General features: G+C 39.5%; 1 protein-coding gene across 1 annotated transcript in view; it reads right to left on the bottom strand.

The window, feature by feature from the left end:
• The window catches only part of LOC308682408 (collagen alpha-1(XXI) chain), a gene marked incomplete at both ends in the record, with an annotated part of 34,023 nt that extends 25,562 nt beyond the window's left edge, over positions 1 to 8,461 (bottom strand). Inside the window, 3 exons of the mRNA XM_081352118.1 lie at positions 3,240 to 3,797; positions 8,134 to 8,282; positions 8,445 to 8,461. Of these exons, the coding sequence (XP_081208244.1) occupies positions 3,240 to 3,797; positions 8,134 to 8,282; positions 8,445 to 8,461 (724 nt within the window). The remainder of the gene's footprint in view (positions 1 to 3,239; positions 3,798 to 8,133; positions 8,283 to 8,444) is intronic.
• Between the last annotated feature and the right edge of the window lie 6,583 nt (positions 8,462 to 15,044).

The following is a 15,044-nucleotide window of genomic DNA, read 5'->3' as shown; positions in this document are numbered from 1 at the left end:
CATTACCACACACAAATCTGAGGATTGCATACGTTTTCAATCCACCAAATCCATTTTAGTTTTAATCCTGTCTCAATTTTCATTCAATCAATATGTAATATGATAATCATGTACAATCCAGCTGATTCCCAGGAATGGTTGAAATCATATTTTTTTAATAAATTTAAAATTGTAAAGAATATGCATAACCAGACACCTATTGACTTCCACAGTATTTTTTTCCTACTAAGTCAATCGCCACCATCAGGTTTGGAACAACTCGAGGCGGAGTAAATGATGACAAAATTTTCATTTTTGGATGAACTGTCCCTTTAAGGGAACGCTCCATTCTGCAAACATGGGAATTACTTTTGAATGTTCTCTGAATGTTCTGTAGTAACGAACATCCAACTAATATGTTTCAGTAAAAACGTTCCATGAACATCCAGTCTTTTTTCTGTGAAATGCAAAATATCTCATTGGATAATTATGAGACACTGGTGTACTATAGTACAAGAAAATGGCACACGTTAAATATAGCACCCATACTGTATGAACTATTTTTATGGCACTTTCAAACCTGATCTCATGAGAAAATGTAACTACTTTATGAGTTTTCGTATGAATTTGTATTTCGCATGAATTTGTACAATTTGATTTATACAAAAAATTTAAGATGACACCACCTTAAACATAATCTTTATTTCTATAACTCTTTGTTTCTGTACTGATTGTTTCAAAGCAGCTTCACAGAAATAAACAGGAAAATAACAGAATCAATGATGCAAACTTGAGTCAAATTCTGCTAAATTAGACTTCATTGTAGATTCAGTTCAGTTCAATAAGTGTAAAGTTCATCAATAATAAAATCGAGTTCAATTCTGCTATTAGCAGCTCTACAGAAGACGAGTGTCATTATCCAGCTCGATCTTTTTCTCATCTGAAAGTTTCAGAGCAGTCAAATCAGTGAAGTGAATTTTAAAGTCCCCCTGTGGTGTAAATCCAGCTTTTAATGTAGTTTATGTGTCTATGTGGTGTTTTTAATACGCTTTAAGACAAACCATGTGTAACTTTATAAGTCGACACCATTGCTGACTCTGAGTATTTCCTCCTTAAAACTGCAGTGAACCAAAGACAGTCTCAAAAACACGCTTTGAAATCGCTGGTGTTTCTGACGTCACAAACTGCCTTGTAACCAATCAGATCAACGTGTGATCGTCAACCAGTGGATCTCTGAGCTGAGGGAGTGAGTGGAGGCGGGGCTCATTTGCATATTCATAGAACCACGCATACTAAATGAGGCAATGAAGATTTTTTTTCAAGGAAATGTTTTTTAAATATGTCATTTTGGTGATCAAAGATGAGTTTTAAGGGATAAAATGATTGACTACAGGGGGACTTTAAGTGTCTTGCAGCCTGTTGAGTCTCAGTGTGCTGATTAGTATTCATCCTTATTATAATTTTTTTCTCTGTATTCCAAAGCATTTATGAATTACAACCATTCAAGTTCAGATGTATGCTCAGAAAGATAATGTTCCAGGTAACAGGTTAAACCCCAACTAAGCAAGCCAAAGGCAACAGCTGCAAATAAACCATCAGATGACAGAAAACATGGACAGAAAATGTTTGTAATTACTTTGGGGTGGAGAAAGCAGATTCCTGCCACTATTAACAACTACTCTCTCCATCCAAACCAGAACATGTGCCAACATCTTCAGTTCCCGGTTCCTCCCTGTCATGGCATCATGCCGCTGGTTTGGCCCGTGAGCTTGTGGCTTTCCATGTCACTGGGCATGAATGGACTGTGGTGTTTTAGTGGTTCGCTGATCTTTTAAGAACAGGAGCGTATGGTAATGCCAAAACTAGTTTAAATGTTTATGGGATTGCTCACACGCATGTGAGGCCTTGTCCACACTAATATGTTTTCATTTGAAAGCACATCTTTTTCTCTCCGTTTTGGCCTTTCGTCCACACTGAGTGGCGTTTTTACTAATGAAAACGATCTCTAAAGTGGATAATACTGAAAACGCCATTTTCACGTTGTAGTGTGGACTGTCAACACGGAGGCTTTTCAAAGCGATGGCGTAAGTTTAGTACCAATGACGAGTACCAATAAATATTCATGTTTATACTGGTATTGGGCCTGTTGTGTGCCGTTCACTTACATACAGTTGCTAATATGTTACTTCACACACTCTTCAAATCACAGATGACAGAACATCTACTCGCATTTGCTGTGGTAAAACATGAGAGCAGTTTGAGCGTTTTAGACCAAACATGTAATGTTTACTGAGAGCGACCTGGACCATCAGTGAATGCTGAGATATTCTGCTTAATAAAATGATCCTGTCAGAAGAATTGCACGATAACTTGATATTTTTCACGATTGCACTGAGATGATGCAGACGGAAAAATAAATAATAAAGTTATTTAGCAGAATATCTCAGCATTCACTGATGGTCCAGGTCGCTCTCAGTCAACATTACATGTTTGGTCTAAAACGCTCAAACTGCTCTCATGTTTTACCACAGCAAATGCGAGTAGATGTTCTGTCATCTTTGCAGGACTGTGATAGAAAGAGTGTGTGAAGTAACATATTTTAGCAACAGTGAACGGCACATCACAGGCAAAATACTGGTATGAACATGAATCTATTGGTACAATGTGAGTCACATGACTAAACTTACATCATCGTTTTTTAAATACCTCCGTGTTGGCAGTCCACACTACAACGTGAATTTATCAACTTTGTAGTGCGTTTTCAAAAACTTTGTTTTCATTAATAAAAACACCATCTCAGTGTGGACGAAAGACCAAAACGGAGAGAAAAAGATGCATTTTCAAATGAAAACGTATTATTAGTGTGGGCAAGGCCTGAATCTTAGGGTACGTTTACACGAGAACGATATGCTTAAAACTTTTCCGCATACAGACGACACCATTATCAAAACGATCCCCATTCACACGGATCCACGAAAACCATTATAAACGCTGTATTCTGCTGCCAGGCCAGTAGATGGCGATGACACACTATAGACTGAACACGTAATACGCATGAGCATGACGTCACCGTCTTCAGAGATTCGCGTTTTTGTTGTTTACACGAAGACTGTTTTTAAAAACTTGCACTTTGAAACCCGTTTTCAAAAGTTAGTATTTTCAGGCACCCAAAACGCTGTTGTCGTGTAAATGAACGGCCAAAACGCATAAAAAGTTTAATGTTTTTTGGTTAAAACGGTGTTGTGTAAACAGCCCCTTACCCTCGCACAGCTTCTGTGCCATGGCGTCCCGGATGCGCTCGATGTTGGTGTAGTCCTCGGCGTAGAGCACGTAATCCCCCTGCGGCGTGTTGGCGATGGTCACCAGCTCTGACGTGGTGATCTCCGAACCAACGCCCACCGCAAACACTGTAATCCCCTGCGCTCGCGCCTCGATGCTAGCGTCCATGACGTCGTCCTGCGACTTCCCATCAGTCACCACCACTGCAATCCGGTTCTTTACGTCACTTCGCTGCGAAGACGTGAAGACGTGGTCCACGGAGAACTTGATGGCGCGACCCGTCTGCGTGTTTCCTCCTAAATAGCTGATCTCCTCGATGGCTTTAATGAGATCTTGAGTGGTTTTGTGGAGGCCGAGAGGGATCTCCAACCGGGGCGTGTCACTGTACTGAACGACACCGACCTGAGAGTAGTGGGAACTCACGTCGAAGCCACTGGTGACATTGACCAACCAGCGCTTGGCTATTTCGAAGTCCTCGTCTCCCACGCTCCAGGAGCCGTCCATGATGTAGACCAGGTCATTAACAGCAGTGCTGCAGCCTGACGAAAGAAGAAGAGAGCTGAGATAGAGATGAATAACACACAGAGAGTCACGAACTCTAATTCATAAATATAGCGGCAAGCAGAAAGTATCAGGGCCAAGCACAGCAAAAGCAAACAACGAAGCAAGCAGCAGACCAACTGCAAAAATGAGTAAATTAAGCAAAAACAATTGTAAACAAAAAGGTTCAGATCCCATAAATACATTGAGTTGTAATGAGATTTATGGCTTATACTATAATTTCAAAACAATTTGTGACCACAAGGGGGTGCTGCCCTGAAACTTTTTTGAGTACCTTCAGTGCCGTACTGAGTTTCGTAACGATATGCCAATGCGTTCGTGTAATATAGCAATATGCAAAACCATTGCAGTTATAGATTGTTTTTGTCATTTTGTAATTTAAATGAGACAAAGACACTGCATGTACATTTTGAAGTCAATCTGTAGTTCTGTAGTCAATTTTTCATGTTTGGTTTAATTATAGCACCACCAAGAGGCACAGTCCCACCACTGTGTGTGTCCTCAGAATGCCTCCATACATAAATGTGTCAAATTTGGTGAAAATATCTCATTTCGTTATAGACTTCATTTCGGAGTTATAGACAATTATATGAGCATAATATAGAAAATGACCCACACCAGACTTTGATTGTGTTTTTGTGGGGTTTTTTTGGCACTTACAATAAAAATGTTGACATTTGGCCACTAGCATGTTGGCACCGACTTATGTTTAGGATTTTCCGACTGTGGTTTCGTCTCAGTCAGACTAACGGCTTCGAAGATATTCGCGAAAGTTGTTTAAACGCTAAATCAAAACTTCTCTTCTCTGATGACGAGGGCGGGGCTATAACCTGTCACTCACATGAGATCAGCCAATAGCAAACCACAACCATCCAACCAGCCAATCAACTCTCCACAGACACAATCAAGCCCCGCCCACATTTGTTCTTGTTCCAGAAGCGTTTCACTCGGATATACGACACAATAGAGGAGAGAAGACCAGCTCAACTTCTGTTAATGACGACTTTAAGAAAGCGACAGTGGAAAACAGATAATTGACATTGACAGAATCTGCCAATTACGTGCTTACAACTTTAATTACATCTTGGATTTGGCAAGTAGCAAATACTCTAATACCATAAAGCACACGTCACACATATTTGTAAATACTCTATTTTTAATAATACTTTTTAATCATTTATTATTAATAGATATATAATAAGAAAAAATGACATGCATGATGGTTGAATAATTTTATAATAATCACTGCAGTGCTCCACCAAAGAAAATTGTCAGTTTTGATGTAATGATGACTTTAATGACACTTCTGAATACATGTCTTAGACTGGGATCAGAAACTGGCAATACCGGCTCGGATGTCCTCGTCCTCTCCCGCTCGTGAGTAAACCAGTAAGACCAGTGCTGGGAAACACCTCCAAATCCACGACATTCCCAACTAACGCTCCGGCGCTTTGAATATAAAGAGTCAGTCTTCAGAGCCCTGTTAAATACAGAATATTAAACAGAGTCTGTTATGGATGCAGAGCAACATTGCAATCTATAATTATTCTTAATGGCTAAGAATCAGTTTGCTTACATAATTACATAAAGATGAGTGTTTCATTTGATTATACCTCTGATGTTACACACTTACTTCAGCTAATCAGATCAGTGCACACAGCTGAGAGGGTTTCTCAGAAACACACTTCTGAGATTAAACATCTACTACAGAATAATGGAAAGGTCCATTGCGTTGTATCTGCAGATGAAAGCAAAAGTGATGATCCAAAAATAAATGATAAAAATAAACATGAACTGTGAGCTAGAAAATAAACAATGACCTGGAAGAACCCAGAAACATGGCAAACATGAGGCTTGAACAGTAGTGTGTGTGAACACATGACGAAAACAGCCAATGGCAATGCCAAACCAGATAAAGGACACTGAACGTGAACCAATGAGAGAACAGAACAAGTTACAAGACAATGAACCAGTGAAAATACGATGAAATCTCAAGGCATGAGATCATGAACTATGGGTGCTTTTGAAACACACTTCCAGAAGCTTAGAAAAATAATTGTTTCGCACCAGTGATTCTGAGTGGTTCGCCGTTTTTTTTTTTTTTTTTTCATGTTTTATGAATTTGTCTAATTTTCAAGGACACATTTGTATTTTAAATAGAAAGAGTTAATAGTCTCTTATTGGCCTGATTAACCAAGCGCTCGTAAAACAAGATCTACAAATCAATCAAATAACACATATTATACAGACACTTCATTTTTAAAGGTATTATGATTTGTTAATTGAATTTAATTGATTACACTGTCATTTAAACATCTGCAGTTGTTCTTTTGTTTTTTGTAAAAGGTGTTTTAATGCATGTTTTGGCTGTTTGTATTGTTTTTCTGTTTTCTTTGTTTCTACAGATTTATGTCCAGGCGTCACCAGTGTGTTATTTTGAGCTCTTCTAAACAGGGAATCATTTTGCAAAGCAATTGGTTCCGTTGAGGATTTTTGAATTCTGAGTTTGGAAAATCTTAGTTTCTCCCATCACTACCATGAGCAAGACAGTGGGCTCTATCTCTCACCCAGCGCAATTGACTTTGTACAGTGACGCATGTGTCATTCCTGTTTCTCACCCGCGCACAGCGGACTTTTCCCTCCACAGACGCACGTCGGTAAATTAGGGAATGAACTTGCGCTCCCGGGGGCGGTTCAGCGCAAAGAGGAGGCGTGATCCGGCACAAACGTTCCCTGGTGCTATTATGCAGTTTCAGAAAACAATTCCTCCACTGACCAGGAGAAACCTCGACTAAAGTCAGCGGCGCGTTGCACATGTTATTCAGAGGCTATTTTAAGGGCGCATGCTTGGCCATAATGTAGCGAGTGCACAACACACACACACTTTACTTCTCTCATCTACACACAGACGCAGCAATTTTCATCTTTAGAAAATCATACATTATTACAAGGAACAATATTAACACACGAGGGAAATCATTGTTGTGTCCATGAAGATGTGAAAAATAGGCATAAATCTAGCTTACACATTTACCCAAATGATCATACGCCTGTTTAACCGAAGCTAATCTGGGTGTGTTTCTCCATCCCCAATGTCACTTCTCTGTGTTTTACGGCCCTGACGAGAACGTCGGTCTCCTCGGCTGTGAACGCTCCTGGCAAATCCGCCGTTATAATAGCAATCCGCCATGGAACAAGCACGCCTGCTCTTAAAGGGAATGTGAGATCTCGCTCTGATTGGTTTATTTCACGTTACGCCCAAACCACACCTATGAGTAATGAAGCGACTTCAGACCAACACATTTTAGATTTGCGTCGGGCGCAAGAGTCATTTATCCCGCCGGTATAATATCAACAGCGCCCGAGACCCGCCCACAAAGTTACTTGTGTTTCGCGCTTGATACTTGCATTTCAGATCGTTAAAATATGGCCCTGAGACACATATTAAAAGACATGACTTAAAAACAATGAAATGAAAACATTAAACGTGAAGAACAATCTAGACAGATGTGACATAATTATATTGTGAGGAGTTTGATCTATGTTCCTAAAATCAACCTATTATTGCACGTTTCTAAAGACTTCTGTTATGCCAAAAAATGAGCATCATAATCCAGCAATTAGTGCTATATCATTATTACTGTAGTGTCAGATGGACTCGGGCTCTTCTGAATCTGAATCTTGCTGGTCTTTGCACAGGCAGGAACACTCTTCAAAAATGCTCAAATTTAACACAAAACTCTAACTTTTACATTCCTCCATAAACTCCAAGTTTACATGTCAACCAGACGCACCCTATATAATATGCATAAGCAATGTGAATAAAATAACATGCAGTCTGTCTATTTTGCTAACGTTTAATTGGCCAAGCAACTCTATAACTTTACAGACTACGACAATTCCCTTTTATTCAACTCAATAAAAGTGTCTCTGGTGAGAGGGTCATTTCGCTGGGGACGAACGACATGTGGTCTTATGTTCTCGCTTTGCTTCAGTGATGTCTACAAGCTCTCATTTAGCAGAAAACGCTGGCCGACAGACCACAGCGGAAGCTAGATCACAGGAAAATAACAGCGTAAGCAAAGAAACCTGGGGAGCACAACATGGAAATAAACACGGCATGCCGGATTACGAGAAAATGCCCACAATTACAATTACACACAAACATGTACTTGTGCTGCATATAGAAACACTTCTTGTTGTTCAGCAATGCCTAAAATCATGTTGACTTTGTTTCTTTAATAAAATATAAAAAATAGAAGACTCAAGCCAGCCTTTCAAGAACGAGTCTCACCAAGCATCTGTCTACTTTACAAGGGTTATTTTGAGGTAAAGTGAGCTTGAGGGCGATGGCACACGTCAAACACAACAGAGGAATCATTCCCTGTCCCGCAAACCTGTAATGAAGCGCTGAGACGTCGAGGACACTCGTCAGTTTGACTGTGGCTTCGACAGCAATAACCCTGATGGCACATGGAGCACATGACAATCATTCAAAGACACTCCACCAGTGTGTGGACAGAGCAGAAACACGCGGTCATGGCGAGACTGGACTGAAGATTGAATAGAACAGAAGTGTGTTGAGTTCAGTGGGACAGATGATGCACTGAAGGCTTCAGGGTCACAGTTTCAGCTCAAGCATCTCACAAACACCTGCGTTTTGAAGCCAGTCATCGGAAACCGCTAGTTAATAACCCATTTCTTTCTGCAGCATCTTCCCATGTTCTCATGTTCCCATGTTCCCATGTTCTCATGTTCCCATGTTCCCATGTTCCCATGTTCCCATGTTCTCATGTTCTCATGTTCCCATGTTCCCATGTTCTCATGTTCCCATGTTCCCATGTTCTCATGTTCCCATGTTCCCATGTTCTCATGTTCCCATGTTCCCATGTTCTCATGTTCCCATGTTCCCATGTTCCCATGTTCCCATGTTCTCATGTTCTCATGTTCCCATGTTCCCATGTTCTCATGTTCCCATGTTCCCATGTTCTCATGTTCCCATGTTCCCATGTTCCCATGTTCCCATGTTCTCATGTTCCCATGTTCCCATGTTCTCATGTTCTCATGTTCCCATGTTCCCATGTTCCCATGTTCCCATGTTCTCATGTTCCCATGTTCCCATGTTCTCATGTTCCCATGTTCTCATGTTCCCATGTTCCCATGTTCCCATGTTCTCATGTTCTCATGTTCCCATGTTCTCATGTTCCCATGTTCCCATGTTCTCATGTTCCCATGTTCCCATGTTCCCATGTTCTCATGTTCCCATGTTCCCATGTTCCCATGTTCTCATGTTCCCATGTTCCCATGTTCCCATGTTCCCATGTTCTCATGTTCCCATGTTCCCATGTTCCCATGTTCTCATGTTCTCATGTTCCCATGTTCCCATGTTCTCATGTTCCCATGTTCCCATGTTCTCATGTTCCCATGTTCCCATGTTCCCATGTTCCCATGTTCTCATGTTCCCATGTTCCCATGTTCTCATGTTCCCATGTTCTCATGTTCCCATGTTCCCATGTTCCCATGTTCTCATGTTCTCATGTTCCCATGTTCTCATGTTCCCATGTTCCCATGTTCTCATGTTCCCATGTTCTCATGTTCCCATGTTCCCATGTTCCCATGTTCCCATGTTCTCATGTTCTCATGTTCCCATGTTCCCATGTTCTCATGTTCCCATGTTCTCATGTTCCCATGTTCCCATGTTCCTGAGGTCTAAGTATTCATCCTTCCTTCCCAAGCCCTAAAATTATACTTTCTTTCTTTTTTTTTACAGAATGCTTATTGTATTTCCTTTTGATAATATTTTTTCAATTTTTTTAATACAATATTTTGTAGATTGTTTGTTATTTTTAATTTTATTTACATTTAAATTACTAGATGTGTTCAATAAATAATAAATACATAGTAATTTAGTAATTTAAGCACATTCCTCACATTCTTTCAACTTAAATTCAACATAACTCACAATTTTTAATTCAGCTCTAAATATCTTATATTGGGTGTCTTTGCCGACGTCTTGTGGAAAAATAATAATAATATAAGATGATATTTGATGACTCTAGATGTCCTTATAGCTCTATATGGAGTAAACGAGCTGTTCCGCTGGGTCCTAAAGCCAGTTTAATTCAGTGTGCTCTCAGATACACATGTAGACATTATAAAATAATTGTTTGGTGAAGTTTTAGCATTTTTAGTCTGAATTTTGAGTATTTTTAGGTTTTTCTACGTGTACTGAAGCATTCCTTGCATTCCTATGGGGGTCAAACTGACCTGCGAGGGAACATTTTGTTACTATTTCAAATTTCAACCACAAAACTCCTCAAATCAATTATTTTTATTTATTTTTTGTGTATTCATGGTTCAAGTGCAACAAAAGTCCGGGGTCTTGGACCCCTTCGATGAACACTCAATTTTTTTAAAAATGTTCAGAAATATCATCCGGCCCGGAATGACCCGAGAGAGGGATGAAGGTTTCATGCACTGCAGGGAAAGCTCAGGGTTTCTCCAATGCTCTCAGTCTGTAATGTTATTCACATTCTCTCTAATTTCCCCGAACACATGAGAGGGTCAAGCAGGAGATCAGCAGAGCTCCACCGGCTGGAGAAGAGTGTGTGTTTGTGTGTATCATCGCTGAACACGCAGATGTCCTGCGGTGGATCTGAGCCTCTCTGTCTCTCAGCATCTCTGTGGTGAGGAGTGAGTGAGTGTGTGTGTGTGTGTGTGTGTGTGTGTGTGTGTGTGTGTGTGTGTGTGTGTGTGTGTGTGTGTGTGTGTGTGTGTGTGTGTTCATTCTCAAGACCATGGCCAAATTGTAATATTTTTAGTATTTTATCATTAATGTGTAAATATCTCTAATCTGTTAAAGGGATAGTTCACCCCAAAATTAACATCTACTCTCAAGTCTTTCCAATCCTTTCTTTCTTCTGCGAAAAAGAGGTTATTTTGACAGATGGCTGAATGTTATTAATGTTGTTTGTTTATTTTATTTTTATTTTTTTTATTTTTTAAATCATGGAAGTCAATGGTCACGAAAGTTGTTTGGTCACAAACATTCTTCAAAATATCTTCAATGTTCCGCAAAGGAAAGTCATAGAGGTTTGTAATGACATGAGGGCGAGTAAATGATGGGAGAATGAGCAGTTTTGGGTGAATAACAGGGTATAATGTTTGGGAGAACTACCTTTAGCAATTGTCTAATACGTTGCCTATTCATGTTTTTATGAGAATTATATAATTAAAAATGATATTCTATTGTAAGAGAAACATCTGCGATTAAGGTAATACCTCAATAAAACTTAAACTGAGAACACTTTGGGTTTTGAACGAGCTCTTAAATCCTCTTATAATAATAATGAGCTGAGATGTTCCAGGATCTACAGAAACATCAGATCCGGTCGGGATCAAGGACAGTATGCAGGAATGCTCAGATCACATGTTCTCCTCTTGTGTGTGTGTGTGTGTGAATGACTCAGATCAGAAGCTGTTCTGCACGGCCAGAGCAAGTTTTAGTGAGCAATAAACAAACCGCTTGACCACAAACTCACAGTCCCGAGGGATTATCCCGGATGTATGAGCTCAGATGCCCATATGTATCCCGGGCATCTACGGATGATTTCAGGAGAAGACCGTTCCAATCACACAGACGTTTATAAGCAGGACCGCTAGACTGACACTATTACACACGCTCCTCCTTTACATCAGCACTGATCCAGCATTCAGTCAAGCACACACACACACACACACACACACACACACATACACAGTCACAGAGGAAAAACTGTGGCAATGCAAGTGCATCGACACGAGAAGCAGATTTCAGTGCATGTATGAATAAGAACAATTCTGTTCTCATTTATTTGCACAGAGACAAGAGTGTAAAAATAAACAGGGTCAGGAGAGAGTATTAGACACTTCTGCTCGAAACACAGCGCAACACAACGACTGTGTGTAAAATTACAGACTGACACTTTCTTCGTAACAGCAGGTTTGGTTCCATCGATAAGAACGCACTGCTCTCTCTCTCTCTCACACACACACACACACACACAAACAGGCGCACATATCTTTGTGGGGACTCTCCATAGACGTAATGGTTTTTATACAGTACAAACTGTATATTCTGTCCCCTTACACTAACCCTACCCCTAACCCTACCCATCACAGAAAACTTTCTGCATTTTTACATTGTCAAAAAAATATCATTTAGAATGTTTATTAACCCATTTCCCTCATGGGGACCGCTGGCTGGTCCCCACAATGGAGGTGATCTCAGGTTTTACTATCCTTGTGGGGCCATTTGGTTCCCACAATGTAATATAAACAAAAACACACACACACACACACACACACACACACACACACACACACTGCTGCATTTCCAAAACTACTCACTCTTTCTGCTCCTTTATCAGTGCCACATGCATTACATAATAAGTATAATAATAATAATGCAAGTACTATAGTGTTGAGGAACTGACACCTGCCCTATAGAGGCCGTCTTCTGTCCATCAAACATTTTAAACATCAAGGGTAAAATTACTTTATAAATAGATTTTAAATACAGGCCTTTATTGTATATCTCAAAGCAGGTTATTTGAAAATCTATTAAACACATAGATATTAATTTAGACTAATATAGTCTCAACACTTCTAACTGAAATTAATACTAATAAAACAAAAAAGGCTAAATAGTGCTAGATTAGGTTTTCTTTGCAAATGTTAAATAGATTATCGTCATCTACCTAAAATTATTGCCCAAGTCATTTTGATGATCAAGTTAATTTAGGAAGATGACGTTATTTGTTTCAATCATGCAACATTAATTAATATTGGCTCTTACCTGCTCTTTTAAAAGTGCCTCCAGAAAAAAAAAAAAAAAAAAAAATGAATGGCTTAAATTGAAAACTGAACTTGATAAATCATTACATTACTCTCTCTGTCTCCACTGGAGGAGCCATGATGCCTGTCACTCCAGACTCCTTATACAGGCAGACCCGGTGACGTCACGGAGAGACACGCCCCCTCGGACAGACCCGGTGACGTAACGGAGAGACACGCCCCCTCATACAGACCCGGTGACGTCACTGAGAGAGACACGCCCCCTCAGACCCGCAGCTGGAAACATGCAGTGGTTTCTGCTGGGTTAGTATCATTGCTGTGTGCAGAAGTCCAAATACATTCATAGTTCTCAATACTGCAGTTTAATTGTATAGGGATGTCCCGATACCACTTTTTGCAGAACGAGTCCGATACCGATACTTTCATTTTTGGTACTCGCCGATACCGATACCGTAACCAATGCCTGAATTGTCACTGCATTTGTAATTTTTAAATGTATTAGTAGATAAACCAAAAGAATATAAATCATATTAGTTGGCTTAATTTGTTCAGCAAATATATATTTCTTTCAGTTATTTTCATGCTTAATTAAGCCTGCTAAAATGCATTGTATGAGCTTCTGTTACTGTCACTGTTCATTCTATTGCTCTATCATATTTTATTTTTAATTTAATAGCACAGCACATATTTAGAGCTGCTTCAGCAGGGCTCAGTGCTGAGGATCGGGTCAGCGGTCCAAATGTTTGTCAAAACCAGTGAAATATCAATTATTTAATCCAATTTTGATACTACAACAAAAACTACCAGACTAATTAATGTGAATTTAAAACAAGTAAGCAGTCAGTAACAAAATAAGAACAAACAATCGAATTACAAATAGGACAAATAAATACAATAGAACAAAGAAAGGCTACAAATGAAATAAACAGTGTTTTTAGAGTTTTTCGGGTAGATCTAACAGGTACAGAAATTTGAATAAAGTAAACAAATGTGAAAAAAGCATATTCATTACTGTATAGATATTTTTGTAAAGTTGAAAAGGGTAGCCTATTTAGTCAAGAGCAGTGAGTATTTCTTTGTCCTTTGTTTGATTAACATGAAAACACAGCAGCAGGTTTATAATGGTGCGTTCAAGTCCTCCTGGGAAGTTCGTACGAGGTGGGAAGTTACGACGTTCAAGTCAGTTTCGTCGGAGCAAGATGGCGGTGTACCTTCTTTTAATAGATTACACGAAAATACAGCAAGGTTTGTTAACTCCTGCTTATGGAAAATGAAGAACAAAGAATGCACATCAGGTGTGTTTTTCTTTTTATGTTTTTAATTAACTTATGAAGCCAATGTATCATTATACTTATTAATTGTTATATTACAATGATATCATATTTTGTGCAGAAAGCTTACTTTGTTATAAATGAAAAAGCCTTACAATGTCACTGCTAAATACCTGTAAGTATTGTGATATATATTTTACTATCACTTTTCTCTTAATTAAAATTTAACATCAACTACAGACGTTGCATCCATTGATTCCGCCATGTTTCTCACTGACACGCCCCCAACTCGTACAGATCGGGGCTTAAAGAAAATCCCGAGCTCCCCACTGGTATTTACGACATTGTGGGGGTGTTCAAGTGCGTTCAACTCGTAATTACGATCTATACGAGATGACTTGAACGCACCTTTAGACTGCCGCCCCTTTAAGACCGAACGCACGGACCGCATTTGAACATGGCGACGTTATGTTTAGTTGGATGAATTAGTTTTCATCCAAATAACATACGTGCTGAGTGAACGATCAGTAATCAAGAGAATTCAACAGAAGTGCTCTCTCTCTCTCTCTCTCTCTCTCTCTCTCTCTCTCTCTCTCTCTCTCTCTCTCTCTCTCTCTCTCTCTCTCTCTCTCTCTCTCTCTCTCTCTCTCTCTCCCTCTCTCTCTCTCTCTCTCTCTCTCTCTCTCTCGTCAGTTAATGTTAATAATAATCTACATGCCTGTTTTATTTTCTTTGCCATTGGCATCCGACTGAACAAACTTTCCACTGATGTCTGTTTAAAGGGATGTGCTCGCAAAATGTACGTGGTATCGGCGAATTTTTATGAGCATGAGTACGAGTATAGGACAGTATCGGTATCGGGCCATCCCTAAAATTGTACATTATTATGAATCTACACTAAATGCTGTTCATATTAGTTGTCTACTGTCAATCAATAATATACATGACATAGGGATTAAGATTAAGATGAATTCACAGCAACAGTGTAATCCAGTAGAACATGAAAGGGAAATGTTGGATCTATATTAGTGTGCTGAACTTCATCCACATCGCCCTCACTTTATAAAGAGACACTCTCCACACTCTCTTTCGCATTCACAGTCCAACACAAATCCCAAA

Source organism: Scardinius erythrophthalmus, assembly GCF_964197995.2.
Source record: "Scardinius erythrophthalmus genome assembly, chromosome: 22".
NCBI classification, from domain to species: Eukaryota; Metazoa; Chordata; class Actinopteri; order Cypriniformes; family Leuciscidae; genus Scardinius; species Scardinius erythrophthalmus.
Note: the sequence above shows the minus strand (reverse complement) of the source record. Positions and strands in the feature narration are given on the sequence as shown.